The 18,668-nt window shown below is 39.5% G+C and overlaps 1 protein-coding gene across 1 annotated transcript; it reads left to right on the forward strand.

Annotated features, from left to right (window-relative positions):
- The first annotated feature begins 11,524 nt into the window (after positions 1–11,524).
- LOC137261876 (uncharacterized) lies at positions 11,525–16,616 on the forward strand. The gene is made up of 4 exons (XM_067799684.1): positions 11,525–11,630; positions 12,944–13,023; positions 15,847–15,910; positions 16,371–16,616. The coding sequence occupies exons 1-4, from the start codon at positions 11,579–11,581 to the stop codon at positions 16,508–16,510; spliced, it is 336 nt and encodes a 111-aa protein (XP_067655785.1). The 5' UTR covers positions 11,525–11,578; the 3' UTR covers positions 16,511–16,616.
- The last annotated feature ends 2,052 nt before the right edge of the window (positions 16,617–18,668 follow it).

The following is an 18,668-nucleotide window of genomic DNA, read 5'->3' on the forward strand; positions in this document are numbered from 1 at the left end:
CCGTACCATGTATAGGAAAAGAGTGTAACATGTGAACACAAGCTGCCACGTTGTTTCTACTTTTCAGGGACTATCGGGATCTGGAGATCAGGCTCGCTGCCCTGTTTGACACATATCATCGATTCCCAATTAACCAGGTCGATGCTCATGCTGTTGACCACTGGATTGTCCAGTCCATGCTCGTTTATTTACAGACCGCCGCCATGCAGCTGGAATATTGAAGAGTGTGGCGTAGAACAAAATTGACTCACTATAGTTTTCGTTAAAGTGTATTAATAAATTCTAAATTAGATGGGATAAACACTGCATATTCACCCTGAAGTTTATGATGAGTGCGGTGCACAGATGTCATAGAAATCCGCATAGTCCTGCACAATGTCAACTCGGTGTTCTAATTTGTATCAATGGAGTGACTGCGTGAGTGAGTTTAGTTTTATGGCACACTCAGCAATATTCCAGCTATGCGGCGGCTGTATCTATGGAAAGGTCATGAAAGCTATTAAAGAAACAATGATAGAACATGCAGTTTATTGTCAGTACATGTACAAACCTTCTTAAATGTCGCTAGTTCAACTCATGACAGTGTCGATTAAAGGAGACAGACAGCACCCTTCGTAATTACACTTCCCTCGTTAATGATGTGAAGTGGCATGGTGACATCAAATAGTCGTAGTTTTCCTTCGATAGAAAATCGGGACTCAAACCAGCATCATTAACCATCATTTCATAGACGGAAGGTCGAGTACGAACAATGTTTATTCCGAGTGTCTATTGACCAGTTGGAAGGGAAGGTAACATTGGAGACCCTAATCAAGTGGAGTTTCGCCGGCAGCTGCGTCTCCTGACATGACAGCAGTTCTGACTGACATGACCAATCAAAGGCTTATACTCTAAATGCACACTTCCATTAAAGGTAGGGCTGTAAGTCGCAAATGTTTTTAGGTCAAGAAACATGCTTTTTTTAAAAGAAAGAAAAAACACACACCATATGTTCTACATATAGAATACAGCGTACACAGCGGAACATATACGTATTCAGAAAAGTAACTGATCATCTTTGCAGGATTTTGAATTTCATCTAGTTTATTTCTACAGAAATCTCTTCACGAATTTCTTTAGTGGCATTCTTCATGCATCTCCCTCTAAGGGAAATATTTCTGATTGTTGTTTTCTCATGTTTCGATTCAACATTCTAGTTTCGACAACCCCGCATACAAACATGTGTCATTATTTACATAACTATTAAATTATCATTCTACACATGTCCACGGATGTAGGCTATATTTCCTTACCGAAAATGTTAAACGAACGGAATCAGAAGAAAGAAGAACAAAATTAACGGCAGAACCAAAGTTGTCAAATCATCAAAACATGATTTATGGTGGTCACACCCTACACTTTGAAAATGAACTTCTGAAAACCATCTTCTCAGTTCATACGAAAGTAACGACAATTGAAACACTAAGCTAACAGTACTTTCTGAGGATATGAACAACTCTAATGATAACCCCACAGCCCTATTACAGCAAAGGAAGGAACCGCCCGATGTGTCAACGTCAACGTCACAGACAACGCCGGAGATATAGACAACGTCGACAGAATACACAGAACCATCACAGTGGTAACAGGACAACATGGTGACACCAACGACACACCCGACACCGGCACAGACCCTGCAGTGAAATATTCTGACATCGACACCAGCTACATCCACTTCCACAACGACGTTACTTCCCTGCGATCTCAGAAAGCAGACGACACCAACTCCTGGCAGAAAGTCACTCACCCCTCTTCATGGCGACCAAACAACTCTAGCAATAAGAGAACGGATGTTATCACTCATCCTATCAGATCCCTCTCTAAACAGTGTCGCACACTACAAGGTGTTGTTATCCCTCATTCTATCAGATCCCTCTCTAAACAGTATTACGCACTACCAGGTGTTCGTAGAGTGCATACGAAACGTGCTATATAATATCAGTGCGGAAAAACATTTGACTCTGTTAAAGAATTATTCTGTGGCTATACCCGTGATCATAACGTTTGTGAAGTTGATGAAGGAAAACTGTCATAATAACTATCCTTGCAACTATACAGTGCAAGTCAATCTTGACCTTGATGACCATGAAGACAATGTGCCAGATCCCCCACCCTCCCACCAGGAATCTGTGTGCGAGTCTATACCCACGAGCAGAACCTACAGTGACTGTGGTGACAACCACAACAACTAATAACTTTTTTATTCAAACTCTCCAATAGTAACAATCGACTAGTTAGAAACTTTACAATTGTTAGCTTGACTCTCTCGCTGTTAACATGGAATGTGCTTGGTGTTCTGTATGACACTGAATCCATCAATCAGATAATATCCCAGAATGTAGATATAGTGGCCTCACAAGAACACTGGCTTCCCCAAACAAGTTACATCATCGAAACTCTCTTAGTAACGTCAGTCTGGTGACATTTAACTGCATGAAAGCTAGCTCGTCATGGATCTAATGGACTTATTATTTAAGTAAATACCCACTCACCGTGGACGGCGCAACCTCTAACAGTCCACTTGGATAACGCAATAGCGGTTAAAATTATTAGACAAGGCTATTGCCGTGATTATGTAATTGCTTGCCGTTTACTTCAACCAATATATTATATGCAGCCTACCAGAGCGCTCTCAGTGAAATGCTTGACGTGTATGACTACCTATCTGAGATAAGTACAACAACTATACTTGGTGACCTTAACTCTGATGTATGTAAATCTTTTTTGTCATAAAGATATGCAATTATAAAAATGCGTTATCGGAGATAAGTCTCGTAAACGCTTTCAGCACAACCAATTGTAACACACCAACAAATGCCTATAGATCACATGACAACTTACATCAAAGCATGATTGACTATACACTACATGTATTCTCCTCACATATAAACCACTACGTTAGTGATGTTCAAAACATTGATGCTTGTGCTTACCGTGTTCCAGACCACCTATCCTTTTTAATATCAATTGATTTGCCCGTAGTTAAACAGTACAGCACTGGAGATCTCTGCGGTATTCCCAAATGGGGAAGAGCCAATGAAAATGATTTAGGATCGGATCAATACTCAACTGAATATTACACACAGTATCATTATCCTTCCCGTGTCAACGATCATCAGGAAAAAAACCGTACAATGCGTACAATGATATGATTATCATTGCCTTTTTAGAGGCAGATGTTAACATCATACCACACAACAGTTATAAGCCGTATGTAAAACCATTTTGGAAATCTCCGATAACCAATGTAGCGTTTAATTGCATATAATATATTTATACCTACTTGGATGTCGCACTTCGTCTGCATCAGATCACGGATAAAATATCTAATGGGGGCTTTAAAGTCTGAGTATGGAGTCAGAAGTGGTGTCACAGATTTGTTGAGAACTGCCTTGGCGGCAAGATCGGCCATTGTGTTACCAGAAATGTCAACGTGACTGGGTAACCAACAAAACACGATGTCGTATTGGCCAGTAGCAAGATCATTATATGATGCAATAATTTCGATTAAAACTGGATGTTTACATGATAGGTTTTTAATAGCCTGAAGGCACGAAAGAGAGTCTGGAAAGATTATGTATTGTTTATGTTTAGGATGTCTTTGAATACATTTAAGAGCCGTTAATATGGCGTTTGCTTCAGCTGTGAAAATAGAGCTGATATCCGGTAATCGAGAAGATATTGTTCTCGAGCCAATGACAGTGGCACAAGCTACTGCACCACCATCCTTGGACCCATCTGTAAATAAGGACTTGTAATTGCTATACTTACTTTTCACTTTTCATACTTTGCAGAATGGCATATTTCCAAAAAGTTGGGGTAACAGTATTATTTGTCCATTATTTAAATCTGGAAGCAAGCAAGACACAAACAATTATAGAGGTACTTCCCTTATTGATACAGTATGTAAAATATTTTCTGCTATTTTGAAAAAAAGACTACAGAAATGGTGTGATTTAAAACAAATAATTAGTGAAACACAGGCCGGCTTTAGAGCCAACTAGTCAACTACTGATCACATTTTCGCATTACAGGCAATTATCCAAAAATATGCATGTATGCAAAGGACGGCTTTATTGCCTTCTTCTAGATTTTTCTAATGCCTTCGATAATATAAGACACGAAGTACTTTTAAGATCTCTTAATGATGTTGGTGTAACCGGCAAATACTACAACATTATTGTCTCCATGTACTCTCAACTTTCATGCTGTGTAAGAACAAAGTGTGGACAGTCATCATGCTTCACCTGTAACGTGGGTACCCGTCAGGGGTGCATACTAAGTCCACAATTGTTTACTCTTTTTATAAATGAACTGTACAAGAAAATGCTACATGATGGTGGTAAAGGTGTTTTTATTACACAAACCATGGACAGCCTATGTGCACTCATGTTTGCTGATGATATCTCAGCACTCGCTGACACGTCTTCTTCTACAACAGAAGATTAACGTTTTAGAAACTTTTTTGTAATGAAACTGGAATGGAAGTTTATCTCAAGAAGACTAAAGTTATAGTTTTTAGAAATGGCGGTCCTCTACGATCATACAAGAAATGGTTTTACAAGGGCCAACAGATTGAATCTGTCTCTTTTTATAGATACCTGGGTATTGTTTTCTCACCCAAGCTTGTGTGGAGTATCCCAGGCCAACAAAGCAAGACATTATCATTATCATAATTTAGTTTTCAGAGAAAAATTGGTAACATAAACGGCTGTGAGTTATTTAGGATTTGTGACTCAATGATTGTACTGATACTCTGTTATGGAGCAGAAATTTGGGGCACTGAATATCGTAAACTTATTGAGGCTGTACATCTCAAGTTTTGTAAACAGTCCTTAAGAGTAAACAAATCTACGTTTAATGGGATGGTGTTAGGCAAGGGTGGCATACTCCGTTTCCAATATGTTTATCACCTGCGTGTTATTAGATACAGGTGGCGTCTCATACACCTATCTGAAAATAGGTTGCCTTGTCAATTTTACATCATGATGAGATCTTTAGATGAAACTGGCCGCATCACATGGGTTTCTAAGGTGAAACAAATATTACTCATGTTTGGCTTTGGTTATGCCTGGTTTTATGAAGAACTCGGAAATGTTGGAATGTTCATGTCTCTTTTTAAACAAAGATTAAAGGATAATCTAAAACAGGCATGGTACTCATCAATACAGGATTCTCCGAAATGCTTGTATTATAAGCACTATAAGTCTTTGTTGAATGTTGAAAAATATTTGTGTTCTGACATTCCAGTGTATCTAAGGCTGACCTTATCAAGATTTAGATGTAGCAACTTTTAGATAGCAATAGAAACTGGTAGATATGGAAATATTGAACCAAGAGACAGACTCTGTATGTACTGTAAATGAAAAGGGTTGAACTATATTGAAAACGAATGGCATGTCATATTTACGTGTATTTGTTATAAAGATTTAGAGCCGAATACATTGCTAAATACATACAAGAACCCTATACTGTACACACTATTGTAAATCTGCTCCGTCATGAACATTATGATGTCATGTAGAACATCAGTTTGTTTTTGTACCACGATAACAATATTATTTAAATGTCGGAACAAATGAGCGCTATATATAGACCCTAAAACACGCGCACGTGAAAGGTGTAAACTATAACCTGCATGTATTATGGGCCAGCGGCCTCCTTACTGAATAAACTGTCTGTCTGTCTGTCTATACTTACTTTTTAATTGATAATATTCTTGTTTATACTGTAATTCGTTTGTTTCTGATTTTTTAAATGTAGTTAATATTAGGTCGACCTGTGGCCTAACCATTTTGCCATTACTCACAACTCATTACTCTGCTTTCATTTCTGTAATTCATTGTAACTCTAGAAAATGGTAGTTTGGGAATATCGATAGTCACAATGACTAACCTACCGAAAGCAGATACCATTTGTCTCAGAGAGGTGGAAGACAGGTACTACATGATGGTCATAAGTACCGATTCCATGCTGTCAGACAGGTAGCCACTCACTGGAAGTGTATCATCATCAGAACACAACCACCCTCCTCTAGTGAATGAAGAAGGTTATACAGCATACTTCTCACTAGACTCAGACAATGAGTCCAAGACGAGGTAGAGCCCATTCTACAAATCTACAATGAAGAAATGCAGCTCCTAGACTTGTCCCTTCCTGTGGCAACAAGTGTATGTTTTGCAATGTTTAGTGAAAGGACATATGTATCCGGTTGTCTTTTCCTTATTTCCAAGCAAACCCCGTGACACCCATATAATATTGTTCAGTTACTTGAAATACATTTTGCTTACCACCGTTGGCGTTGACCTTTCTCTTTCTGTAGTGCAAACAGACTACGAAGCTGCTGCCATTGGAGCCATCGAGACAGTTTTCCCAGATGCTGACGTCGTGGGTGTTATTTTCACTTTACACAAGCAGTTTGGTGTCAAATTTCCGAGAAATGCCTTGTCAACGCCTATAAGAACATTCCAACCTTTATCTCCCATATGGTACCTCTCTTCCCCTCCTCCCAGTGGATCAGGTCCAAGATGCCTGGATGGAAGTCTCCAGACGCTGATGGTATCAACCAGTTCAGCGACCACATGACATCTACTTGGGTAGATTACGACGCACGATTCCCGACTCGCATTTGGAATCAACATGGAAACACTGGCCCCAGAAAGACAATAAAGAAGTTGTCATCCATAAAAACTCTGGTCTTTGTGTGTATCACTTCTAAATGCCCTTCAAAGACACTGGCCCCAGAACTAACGATCATTTGGAGGGATTCCACATCGGATTCAAGAAGATGGTTCAGACACATCACCCCAACATTTATGAATTTGTGATCGCCGTAAAGAAACTCGAGACAACAAACAGACTGGCAAGGAGACAGATCGACCATGGCGAAGCTGTCCGTCCCAGATCCTTGAGTCTACAGAAACCTGGACAGCCGTCTGGACAGATTTCGTCATCAGCTAGCTACTGGAAGGAAAACAGCGCTCCAGGAAGGCTGGGCACCTTATCAAGAATGGATTTCAACTAATAACTTTCAAACGGATGAGATATTTTGTGAAAATGTGTTGTAAATGTATTAGACTGTATGCAGGGCCATTTTCTTTGAAGTGGTAGAGTCCACTTTCAAATCACGGGAATGACACATGCTGATATGTAATCACTGGCAAACAGACCATATACGCCTACACTGCCAACAACTTCACATTGAGTGAAACGATTATTGTGCGTTTATGATTGGCATTTTTGGTGTGGAAACTTATGTTGTCTTTGAAACACCGAATGAACTCAATATGCTTTGTTTTCTATTTGGAGATGCAAATGTCTTTAATGATAAAGTTGATCAAGAGGCATGTGAAACAAGTATCTTACATTTTCTTTTATTCATTTGCCGAATACGACGCCACCAGCTACAATGTTGCACTGACTGATCTCTGTGGATCTATAATGATGGATGTCCATTCTTGGAAGGTTCGTCAACAATTAAATGTATACATATGTAAATGTAAGTTCTTGTGTAAACTGTACCATTAGGAAATTATCCTGATTAAAATAAGTGTATATACATCTATATCGTTTTGTAACTTTGCCCTGATTCCTGTATTCACATGTATATGACACGATAATCTGGAGGAAATAAAAACTCTCTCTCTCTCTCTCTCTCTCTCTCTCTCTCTCTCTCTCTCTCTGTGTGTGTGTGTGTGTGTGTGTCTGTCTCTCTCCCTCTCATGTATCGACTGGGAGTCAGCCTCCTGAACATGTAAATCCAAATGAAACGTAAATGTCACGACGTGAAAAAGTTATAAGGTGTCCCTATTTCAGTTTCTACCCATAAGTGAAAATAAATGTCCGAATGCCATAAAACATACTCCAGCCATTTCACATATAAAATAATCGATATTTGTCAGAAAAAAGCAAAACAACTCGTCATTAAGTAAAAGCAAAGTCGTCCAATAGCAACTGCACACTATCTACAACACAACGTGTAGCATGATTCGTGTGAAGCTTTCGAAGCACACGCGTTACTAATACCTGTCTGTAGTAGTAGCGACAATTTGCCACAGCTGTGGTTGAATGCCAGGGAATAGGAGCATAATATGAGAAAACACTGGGTTGACGAAAAAACAAAAAAACTTTTAAAACCGTACACTGACTTTATACGAATACACGTATGCAGGGATTTTGGGAAACATTCTTCATATATTTCTGCCCTTGCATTTGAGAAAACAAAACAAATTTTAAAGTGGCACAGACTTTCAACTTCAGTTCTGGGTATAAACGTAATCTGATATCGTTCTATAACAGACACGAAGGTAATAGTTTTCAAAAGGCAAATAATGGTTTGCAACAAAGCCGCACTACAAGCTAAAAGGATTTTAATGGGGATTTTAAGAACCATAAGGCCACATCCAAATATTAGCTTTGATACCTTTATGCACAATCGTTGACACTAAGGTTAGTTCTACCCGGCAAAGAAATCTCTGACACACTAATGAAGATGAATCGACATATGTGCAAAAGTTTTTTAGGAATCCAACTCCAACACCACATATGTCGCAGTTTATGGGGAATGTGGGAGATATCCTGTGTGTATATTTAGCTACATAAAAGTACAGAAATAATGGATAAGACTGCTTAAAATGCCAAGCTCCAGACTCCCCCAACTGAACCGCTTGGGTAAGAAAGGTGCATCGGTCTTGCGGGTATCATTACATCTGGAGAGAACAAATCTTCACAACACCAGAGCATTTTACATATGACCTTACACAATGCTAAAAGATACGTATTTTCAGAAGTGGCACTTTTCATCATATTTATACAGTAAATTAAACCATTACTCCTGTTTTATGTCATTCATTGTTACAGAAAAGATCTTAAAAATATTAAAGCTAGGAAGTTCAGAACATCACTAGCCCGTTTCAGATCGTCTAACAGAAAAGGCTTTTAGGGATACCACGGGGGGAAAGAAATGTTTCTACTTGAAGCACGGAATAGATATCATCTATACCCTCATTATGACAAACAGCCACAAAATACCTTGTAATGTATATATACCACACTATGAATATGAGCTCCTCTGCATTACAGACGTAATATTATTTACTACAAATTTATGTACATTGCAACCTCTGGTACTAAAGTAAAATGTACTAGCACTATAGGCCTATGGTCTCTTCAGTACTGTAAATTCAGACCGATTGATTGACTGACTGGGCAGAACATGTCCAGTTCCTTTCTTCTGATTCACGTACCCGAACTGCAACTGACAAAGACTACACATGAACATTAAAAGTAACAAATAAGCTTTCCTCGAGACATTTTCACAGGACAATGATTCCATTTATCATTTATCAGTGTCATGCTTTCCTGCCGTGGAACATCTTCAATCATAGGCGTTCAAACTAAGTTTTAGATATTGTGTAGAATTTTAAACACGTGCCTTGTCAGCCTTTTGCTCTCTTTGCTCAAACATTACAGCCGTCCTGTAACGCTTCCAACGTTATAGGGTTAAGAATCATTTTCCAAATTGATGCAGGGATGACTAAGAATATGTCAGAATATTTGAATATTTAAAACCCTTTCAAATGCACCATCCATCACAAGGGATAACTATTTCAAAGTTTCACTAATAGTGAATGTGCAAATTAACGCAAGTGCGTTTTTATTTTTTATCTTAAAGAAATCGGGTAACTATGCAAATCTGGACTGATATATTTTTCTATGTAATAGACAAGGCCCTATATTCTCAAAGCGTCCGTAGCCTTAAGAATTCTTAACTCCGGTCGTAGCCAATGTGTCACGAATGGGCTTACAAAGTTCTTACGGATGCGAAATGTTTCGAAAATAGCCAGACAGATGTTTTTTTCAAAAGCAGTATAACTGAAGCCACCCTGACATTTGCACGTATTTCTCCCCGCACCGGTACGCAATTTTGCGTTCCCCAGGTTCAGCGGACATCAACATTTGGCTGTCACCTTATTCCAAGGATATGGACACTCCACTCCTGTTCCCCGACACTGGATTTAGAAAAGAAAGAAACAAATACACTTTCTGCAAAACCTTTCCTTACACCTTTGAAGGGCATTTAGAAGTGGAAAGCATAAGAAAGCATATGTCAACTTCTTTAATATGATCATTTTTTGGTAGGCATTGCGTGTAAAATTGTGTAAAAGTTATGCGTAAACAGGACGCGAACAGTGCGCAATCTACGCTTACCGCGTACCGCCTAAATTACACGCATTGCCACGACGAATAGCGGGTCAGTGGGGAGACAAAATTCGTGCAAGTGTCAGGGTGGCATATGACTGGTTGTGGCTGTGTAATTAAATGGGGCTTGAAGTACAATAAAATAATTTTCGAGAAGACCATTTCTGGTGTCCCCCGCCGTGATATTCCTGGAATATTGCTCTAGGCGGCGTAAAATGATAATCACTCACTTGAGGATGACAACAAGAGCTACACGATTCGTGAGCATCGGTATTGTTTAGGGCTGGGCTGAAAAAGAGAAACAAAGTATCAAAATATGGCCTTACGTAATCTACCTTCCTCCGACGGGAATAGATTCTTTGGGTCCAAATCTGTCCCAGAATCCCTTCAGAGGACATCGCTGGGTTCCCTATGTTGAAGAAAGGACGTTTTGTTCAATCTTATTAATGTCATTCTTCGGAAGCCTGATTCATTTTCGACTCATGAATACCAATCATGCATCGTTTCAACCTGTAAACCCACATCAAGTCATACACGCTGTTCTGGGTTGGAGTGAGTGAGTTTAGTTTTAAGCCGCCTTTAACGATATTCCAGCAATATCAAGGCAGGGGACACTAGAAATGGAATTCACACATTCTACCCACGTGGGAAATCGAACCAGGGTTTTCGGCGTGACGAGCGATCCCTTCAACCACAAGGCTACCTTACAGTCCTTGTTCTGTAATGGAAATACTACCCTCAAAACTCTCATGTTCAAAACAAACATATTTCGGTTACAAATGTGTCAAAAGAAAAGGGAATCAGTTGCTTAAGTTCACATAGCACAAGGAAATCGCCACCAGTTGGAAACAGGTTGAAAGATAAATATTTGTTTTTCGTGAAGTATAAATGTTTGTTTTTCCTCTTTCGGTCACAAATTCCAACACGTTGCAAGACGATGTATACACCTAAAGTCATCATTGTTTGAAATCTGGGCATCCCTGACAAGTCGACTTCTGTGTTATATCTTAAAAAAGATGTCTTGAAACGTGGTTAGGGTGATCGTCACAGACAGCCGTGCCTATCCTAAGTCGCCATCTTCTTGTCGCACTGCGTTGTTGGATCAAGCTGATTTAGCCCCCAGCTGTAGGCGGAAAATTGTGGAACCAGCGCGTGCTCAAATTGTCGCAATTTGCTGACTAGCTGAACACTTCTGATATTCAGTTCTACCCAATTTGTAGAAGTATTTCCTGTTATTTCACTTGACCTATAATTATCGTCACTTGTTCTTGACGAATCCAGATGAATTCGTGCGGTGAATTCGAGAGGCCATTTGTACGGCTGCCGGCGAAGGAGAAACATGAACGACTTTCTTAGGAAAATCTGTATCTTTTGTGCCTCGCTTGTTGTTGGTAAGTCAAATCTTTTCATAACATCAGAAAATTGTCAATCAGTCGATCCAGTTAATGTTTGCTTCACGGGCATACATCGAGTTACATGTATTGGCAAATGTTTGCAGATCCAGATGTTATGATCTTGTAGGTACCAATAGATTGATAAAGTTGTCATAGTGTCTCTATGAATAACTTTGTAAAAGAACAACACTATTTTTTTTAAAACAATTATGTCGATGAAGTGTAAGACATCCAAGGTGATGTATGTTTATGTTTACGTATGAGATATAAGGTTACACCTATCCACAAGTAATTCTAAACCTATTCTAATTATACTCGCCATTGTATACTGGATTCAGCTTTCATTAGAGATTTCTAGTAGGATGAAAAGTATGGAAATGCGTTTCTTCCTTATCCTTATGACCCGTGAAGAACCGGGGTAGAATACGCCTTCGGCAACCCATGCTTAACACATAAGGTGACTGTGCTTGTCGTAAGAGGCGACTAACGGGATCGGATGACTTGGCTGACACGTCATCGGTTCCCCATTGCGCAGATCGATGCTTGTGCTGTTGATCGCTGGATTGTCTGGTCCTGACTCGATTATTAACAGACTCCTACCAGACTGCTGGAATATTACTGAGTGCGGCGCAAAACTACACTCACTCACTCCTTATTCTTGTACACGATCGGTGTAAAAAGTTGTCCAGAAGGATGCAGATAACAAGTAGAGAGCCTATACCAGGTGATTCTGAAACAAGATACTGAACTTGACACATGGATTCAAGATCACAGTACCTCACGTACTGACGTATTAACGTGGTTTACAACCAGTCGTTCGATATTTATGGTTTAGTCTCTGTATCCCAGTTTGCATTCAACCCACATGTTCAATAATATGTAACACCATCCAACTGCAATGAAATGTAATATTTCAAGGAACTTAATCACAAGGGAAATTTCTCAATACTGATTTCATATGGTGTGATATATGATAAGTAAAAAATCATTTCATTGTGATCAGAAAAAGATATAATTTGATGATATGATGTGATTTTTGTTTTACTTTTGTCCTTCAGTTACTTGAAGTAAGGTTCACTTTGGATCATAGATACCACTTAATCATTGCGTATTGGTTTAATCGACATTCAAGAGACCATGAAATGTTGTGTTAAGACTGTATTGGGATGTAGGCGAACAGAGAACAACACGATATTTATGCGTGTTCATAAAAAAAACCAAGAGAATGATACGATTTCAGTTTCAAGTAACAGGACAATGTGAGAGGCAAAATGCAGTCATTTTGTCTGATTATGTTTTTTTTCCTATAGCCTCTGGTCTGCAGTGCTATATTTGTGACAGTGCAACGAGCGACTTCTGTGGTGCAAAGGTCGACACAGGGAAGATTAAGGTAATTAAGTGCTCTTCCGTGCGTCAGCGGCACGTATCAGGTGACATGTAAACCTTTGCGAATAAAAACAACCCACGTTGCTGTGGGCGCCTCATGTCAATAGAATAACACTATGGGGGCACATATTGTGTTCACTGACTTTGGTTAATCGCTTCCAGCTATTGAGGATAATTAAGCAGGCTCTTTTTCTCATGAATGTCATGTCACTGAAACGGTTACTTACTTCTGATGATGGCAGAACTGAACATTGACCCTGAAGTTTATCATTTATGTAGAACGGGTTTTGTGGCCTCTGGGCATGTGCATCTGCAAATAAATTGTATTGCAATATATTGCGATTCAGGTACCGGTATTGCCAATGTATTGCGATATACTGGGGCGGTACGTGTTTGACAGTGATACTGATTGTGCTTGTCACACTTATTTTCTGCATTAAAAGTTCCCCAACATATGCTATGGTTCTCTTAACAGCAGTCTCACAATTAGGTTGCATTTTCATGGATTCTGTTTTCCTTTTCACACAATTTATTATAGTATTACATGATGCAGTTTTATCATCGAATAACGAAGGAAAACATCTGCTAATTAGAATACATGTATGTGTAGATTAAACTTTAAGCCATAAAGATAATCACACAAACTTCATATATGTTCTTTCCTCAATATACCTGTTCTCGGTATTGTGCAGCTCTCATTGGTCGACCTTGCTATGGTCCGCCATGTGTGTGAAGATCGTTAAGCTGAGGGTCAAAATCGGCTTTCAGTCGAATGAATGAAGAACTTTTAGGTGTTATGAGTGGTGATCGATCAGCCAATCACCCATGATTATGTTTAGATGGAGTTTTATTCGATTGCATGCGGTGGTCGCGTAGCGATCGGCAAAGCAGGCGGGTAGGGTACATCGAAGTGTCCGGCCTTGTCTAGATATGTTGTACTGTGAAGCGTTTCAAGTTGGGGGCATCTCAAGTTTTTTTTTTATATTTGAAAAAAAAAATCTTTAATCCTCGCAATGACACGAGGGCCTGTGAATCGGATCCGGGGTTTGGGTGACGAGTTAAGCGGATCCGGTGACGAGTTGACGTTTTTAACACTAGGCTCCTCAACCGCTCCTGGCCAACGCAGGAGAAATCTGAGCATTTTATTGTTGTTATGGCACTTCGCGAGAAATCTATCAAAGGAGAGAGGATATCAGCTGTCACAGATACTATCGTTTGTATTTATAAAACAATGCTTAGTTGTAGCTACTGGGTATTAACCATCAAATCTATACCAAACAATTCGATGATGCATAATATGAGCGCGTTCAACGATTGAGTGTCAGCATCTGTGAATGTTAGCCGACCTATCCGGTCCATTAACATCTCGTCCGACAGTGAGTGAGTTTAGTTTTACGCCGCAATATTCTAACTATATGGCGGCTGCCTGTGAATGCTAAAGACAATCCAGTGATCAACATCATGAATATCTCTCTACGCAAATGGGAACCGATGACATGTGTCAACCAAGTCAGCGAGCCTGACCACCCGATTCCCTTAATCACCTCTTACGACAAGCATATTCGACCAGTTCTAACACGGATCTAACCCGGGTATTTGGTCCGATAGGTACAGGCCTGGAAGGGCCAAATGTATCTATCCTAGACTCGGTAAAAAGTGGTACGCATAATCTAACTGTACCTAGTCTGACTTCACACCTTTCATTATATAATAATAAATTATTGATGTTCTGAAAAACAATCGGCAGTGGAATAGTCGAATGGTTAATCGCCCTCTTAAGACCAGGGTTCGATTCCCCAATACAATGTGTGATACCCATTTCAGGCGTCCTGCGGCGTGATATTCCTTGAGTATTACAACAACGGCGTAAAGCGATGCTCGCTCACTCACTTGTTAAGGGTTTGCAATATTACAGCTGCAAAATATCGGTCAGTAATATTTGCGTTTCCGCTGGACCAACACAGTTGTTGACATCATATATATCTCCCGTTGTATTTGGAAACGCAATTTGAAGAAAATGGCATGCAATAAGTGATTACACAATGCCATTTTGAAAGTAGTCAAATGTAAGATATGTTTTATTTGGTATTACACTTTCTTGGTAAAATACAAATTCTAATAAATTCTTGTTCAGTCCCATCCGAGAGTGGCTGAGCGACTTAGGCGGCTGTCTTTGTGTGCTGGCGATTAGGTGCCTGACTCTGAGGGTGTAGGTTCGAATCCCGTAGGGGACTCAACTACAATAAAGTACTAGTATCTGTACTATATACTAGTATGTATAGGCCAATACATCGATACATCGAATAGGACACGATACATCTATACAACTTTGAATATTGCAGACTCGCGATATCTGCACATGTCAAGAGAGAAGATTAACTGTTTGTTGATGATTATGAAATGTATGCTTATATATTTTCCCTTCATATGTAAACGTTTTCTCGGAAATCCTTCTGTTAAGAGCTGTGTCGGACATAGCGCTCACAGGTCATTATACTTCACAAAGTCCGTGTTTAGATTTATTTACCTCTTTTCCGAATGAACATTGAACAACGTTGACAGAATTTGACGAAATACTTTAAAATTGACTTTATTTTAATCTTAAGGTTTTTTATAGTTGGTGCTAGAATTTAAAGTTTTAGTATCGTGATAAGTATCAAATAGCAGCTTCAGTGCTCAATACTGTGGCAGTATCTCCTCGTGACTAAAATTATAGTATCCCGATATATCGTATCGCAGGTTGTGTACCGATACCCGCACTATTGAATTGTGTAAATTGTAATTGTGTTGAGCAGTATGGATATGATCAATGTGCGCTTTGTTGCAGCTCTCGGAGTGCGGTGGCGAGAACGTAAAATGTGGAACACAAATACAAGATCCTGCAGAAGACGGTAAGTACACTGTTCACTGATACCCGAGAAGGATCCGGGTGGCATTGGTTTTCAGCAACACATGCAGTAAGAAGCGACTAACGGGAAAGGGGAGGCAAGTTCGCTGACTTGGTTGACTCATGGCATCGTATCTCAGTTGCGTAGATCGATGTGTACGATGTTAGTCACTGGATTGTTAGGTCCGGACTCCCAGACTGCTGTCACATAGCTGTAATATTGTAGTAGTATTGCATTGAACAGCCAACCGTGTAGTGGGTGAGTGAGTGAGTGAGTGCGTGAGTGAGTGAGTGACAGAAAGAGCTGGATTTGCATGTCTCCTTAAAGAGTATTTGAACATTTTCGCGATTGGCCAAACTTATGAACACGAGCATTGTGATGAAAAAGAATCCCTCTAATTGACTGATTATTCGAAATAAAGTGTATTATGGAAGCTCTTTGAACCATGTATCTCTTATTTCAGGTTGGATTGGCGTGATTAGAGTCTGTTACCCGCTAGGTGCCCTACCCGGAATGAATGAAACCAACGGATGCCACATGTGGACCAATGACAATTTTACGGCTCGTTACTGTTTTTGTGAAACTGATGGATGCAACAATTAGATCTATAAGGAACTGAAAAGTTAAAGCAATATTATGTTATTCCACAAAACAGATGCTGGACGACGATGTAATTTAATATATATGAATAAATAATACTTGAACTTCACAGATTTCTTAAATACGAATACCTCACGTGAGGGTGGGTGTGGTTTTACACCAATATCGTCAATATTCCAGCTGTATGACGATCTTGTGAATAAACAGTTAAATAGGCCAGATAATCCAGTGATAAATCAAACCGCATATTCTGTCGCAATGTTATATTTTTTCTTCAAGATTTAAAATTGGAGGAAATAAGTAGAATTCATATTTCTTGGAACAGGTGATATTTTTGTCAGTCCCTTCATAGCGATAAATATAGTGTATGCTTACATGGTTGAGATGTCACCGTTTGCCGTCGCGAGTATGTGAGTTCAGTGGCTTTTGACTGTCATGCAACATGACATGAGTTACGCTGGTGATCCATCCATCAATCCATCCATTTCACTGGATGTCAGTCCCAACGACGCATAGCATTTTCAGCCGTTACATACTTTGTCCAAGTTTATGCACGTTGCCGCAACCATAGAGGTGTTTGCACGTATTCAGGTAGCCACAACGGGTTTGTGGGTTATTTTGAATGCACAGGATTGAGTACTGTATATTAATATTAGTTGCCAAGAGCAGGGTTCTGATTTACCAAAAATCACATCCATCCTCCATTCCCAGGGTATCATTAGTTCTTACACCTGAGATAATTTAGAAGGCTTTAACGGGGGTAGCCATTGCATATGAAGCCGTTCTCCAACGTTCCACGGTTGTTTTATTAGCGGTGTGGGTCGTATAGCGTTCACACGCCGATCAATAGTTGAAGGGACATAACTCTTGTTGACTATCTATGTTTAATGGATTTGATATTTCTGGATTGAAGGCACATATTTAAGACAGATCTCCCTCCTCTATATGATTGCTGTAAATTACACTGCCCAAAAACAGCTCATCACTGTCTCACTGAATTCCCAGCTCAGGCTCTTCGAGAAACCGTGCTAGAAATAAACAAGCACGTGTTCACAATGAACACAGTGCTTGGCGATAATTTAATGTATGACTGTATACAAGGAACTGTATTAGACTGTCTCGCTAAATATGACACAATTTAAATGTACATAAATACAATGCTTTGTTAAGTGTTGGACTCTTATAAAGATTCTGAGGCGCAAGGTCGCCCTAAAACTTTACCTACCTACATCGTTATTTCAAACAGTTCCACAGTTTAGGATATATCTTTCGGTACACCATGTTTCAAATTCACTGATGGCAAATTAGCATCTTCTAACTAGTGTACGTTTGCTGTTGTTATGACTCTTATAACTGTCAACCATATGCATAGACCTATGTATGATACATATAGAGTGATATGCAATGTTTTCTTATGTTTCTCGTCGAAGTTTTTCTGTCCGAGAAGACATCCTCATTGATATATATTCATAGGAAGGACTGCACAAAGGAAGCACAGTGAACTATAAGGTGCCTGCTTCTTTACCAAAGATCTTATCTCAACATTTCACTTATATGTATCACTTCCAAAAACACCATTCAATGACCCAGTTTTACTGCATGCTAGCTAAAAACAAACGAATCTGATCTGAAAGAAGTGACGATATTTGTTCTGTTCCCTGGACATCAGCGATTGAACGATATGATCCACAGTAGCACTGTATAAATTACATGTTTTTACTTCAAATCGACACACATCCAATATAATACCATCATTATATTATGAAAGATTATACCCGTGACGATCAGAATTAGAATTGATCGTCTGCAATCCATGCTTGTAAGAGACCACAAACGGGATCGGGTTTTCAGGCTTGCAGTGTTGGTTAATGCGTCATAGTATCCCAGTTGCGTAGATGCTTATGCTGTTCATAACTTGATTTTCTGGTCCAGTATCTAGTTATTTAGAGACCGTCTCCACATGACTCAGTACGGCCTTAAACAACAAACAAGAAATCGATGAGCAAGTTTTAAATATTGTGCTCGCATAATCGATGGGTGTTGTGTGTATTATGGAATCGAACGTAAGTGACAGGCTAAGGAACGTTTCAGTTTGTTTAATACACCCTGTGGTGTCAGTATGACCAGGATGAATATGAGATTCGAACTCTTGATTAGTAGA

This window comes from Haliotis asinina, chromosome 14, assembly GCF_037392515.1.
Source record: "Haliotis asinina isolate JCU_RB_2024 chromosome 14, JCU_Hal_asi_v2, whole genome shotgun sequence".
Classification (NCBI taxonomy): Eukaryota; Metazoa; Mollusca; class Gastropoda; order Lepetellida; family Haliotidae; genus Haliotis; species Haliotis asinina.

Bases quoted from the DNA above. Each gene is read 5' to 3' on its own strand.
- LOC137261876 (XM_067799684.1), top strand. From the start codon at position 11,579: ATGAACGACTTTCTTAGGAAAATCTGTATCTTTTGTGCCTCGCTTGTT. The intron at 13,024-15,846 runs GTAATTAAGTGC...GCTTTGTTGCAG, and splicing joins TCGACACAGGGAAGATTAAG to CTCTCGGAGTGCGGTGGCGA. The intron at 15,911-16,370 runs GTAAGTACACTG...CTCTTATTTCAG, and splicing joins ACAAGATCCTGCAGAAGACG to GTTGGATTGGCGTGATTAGA.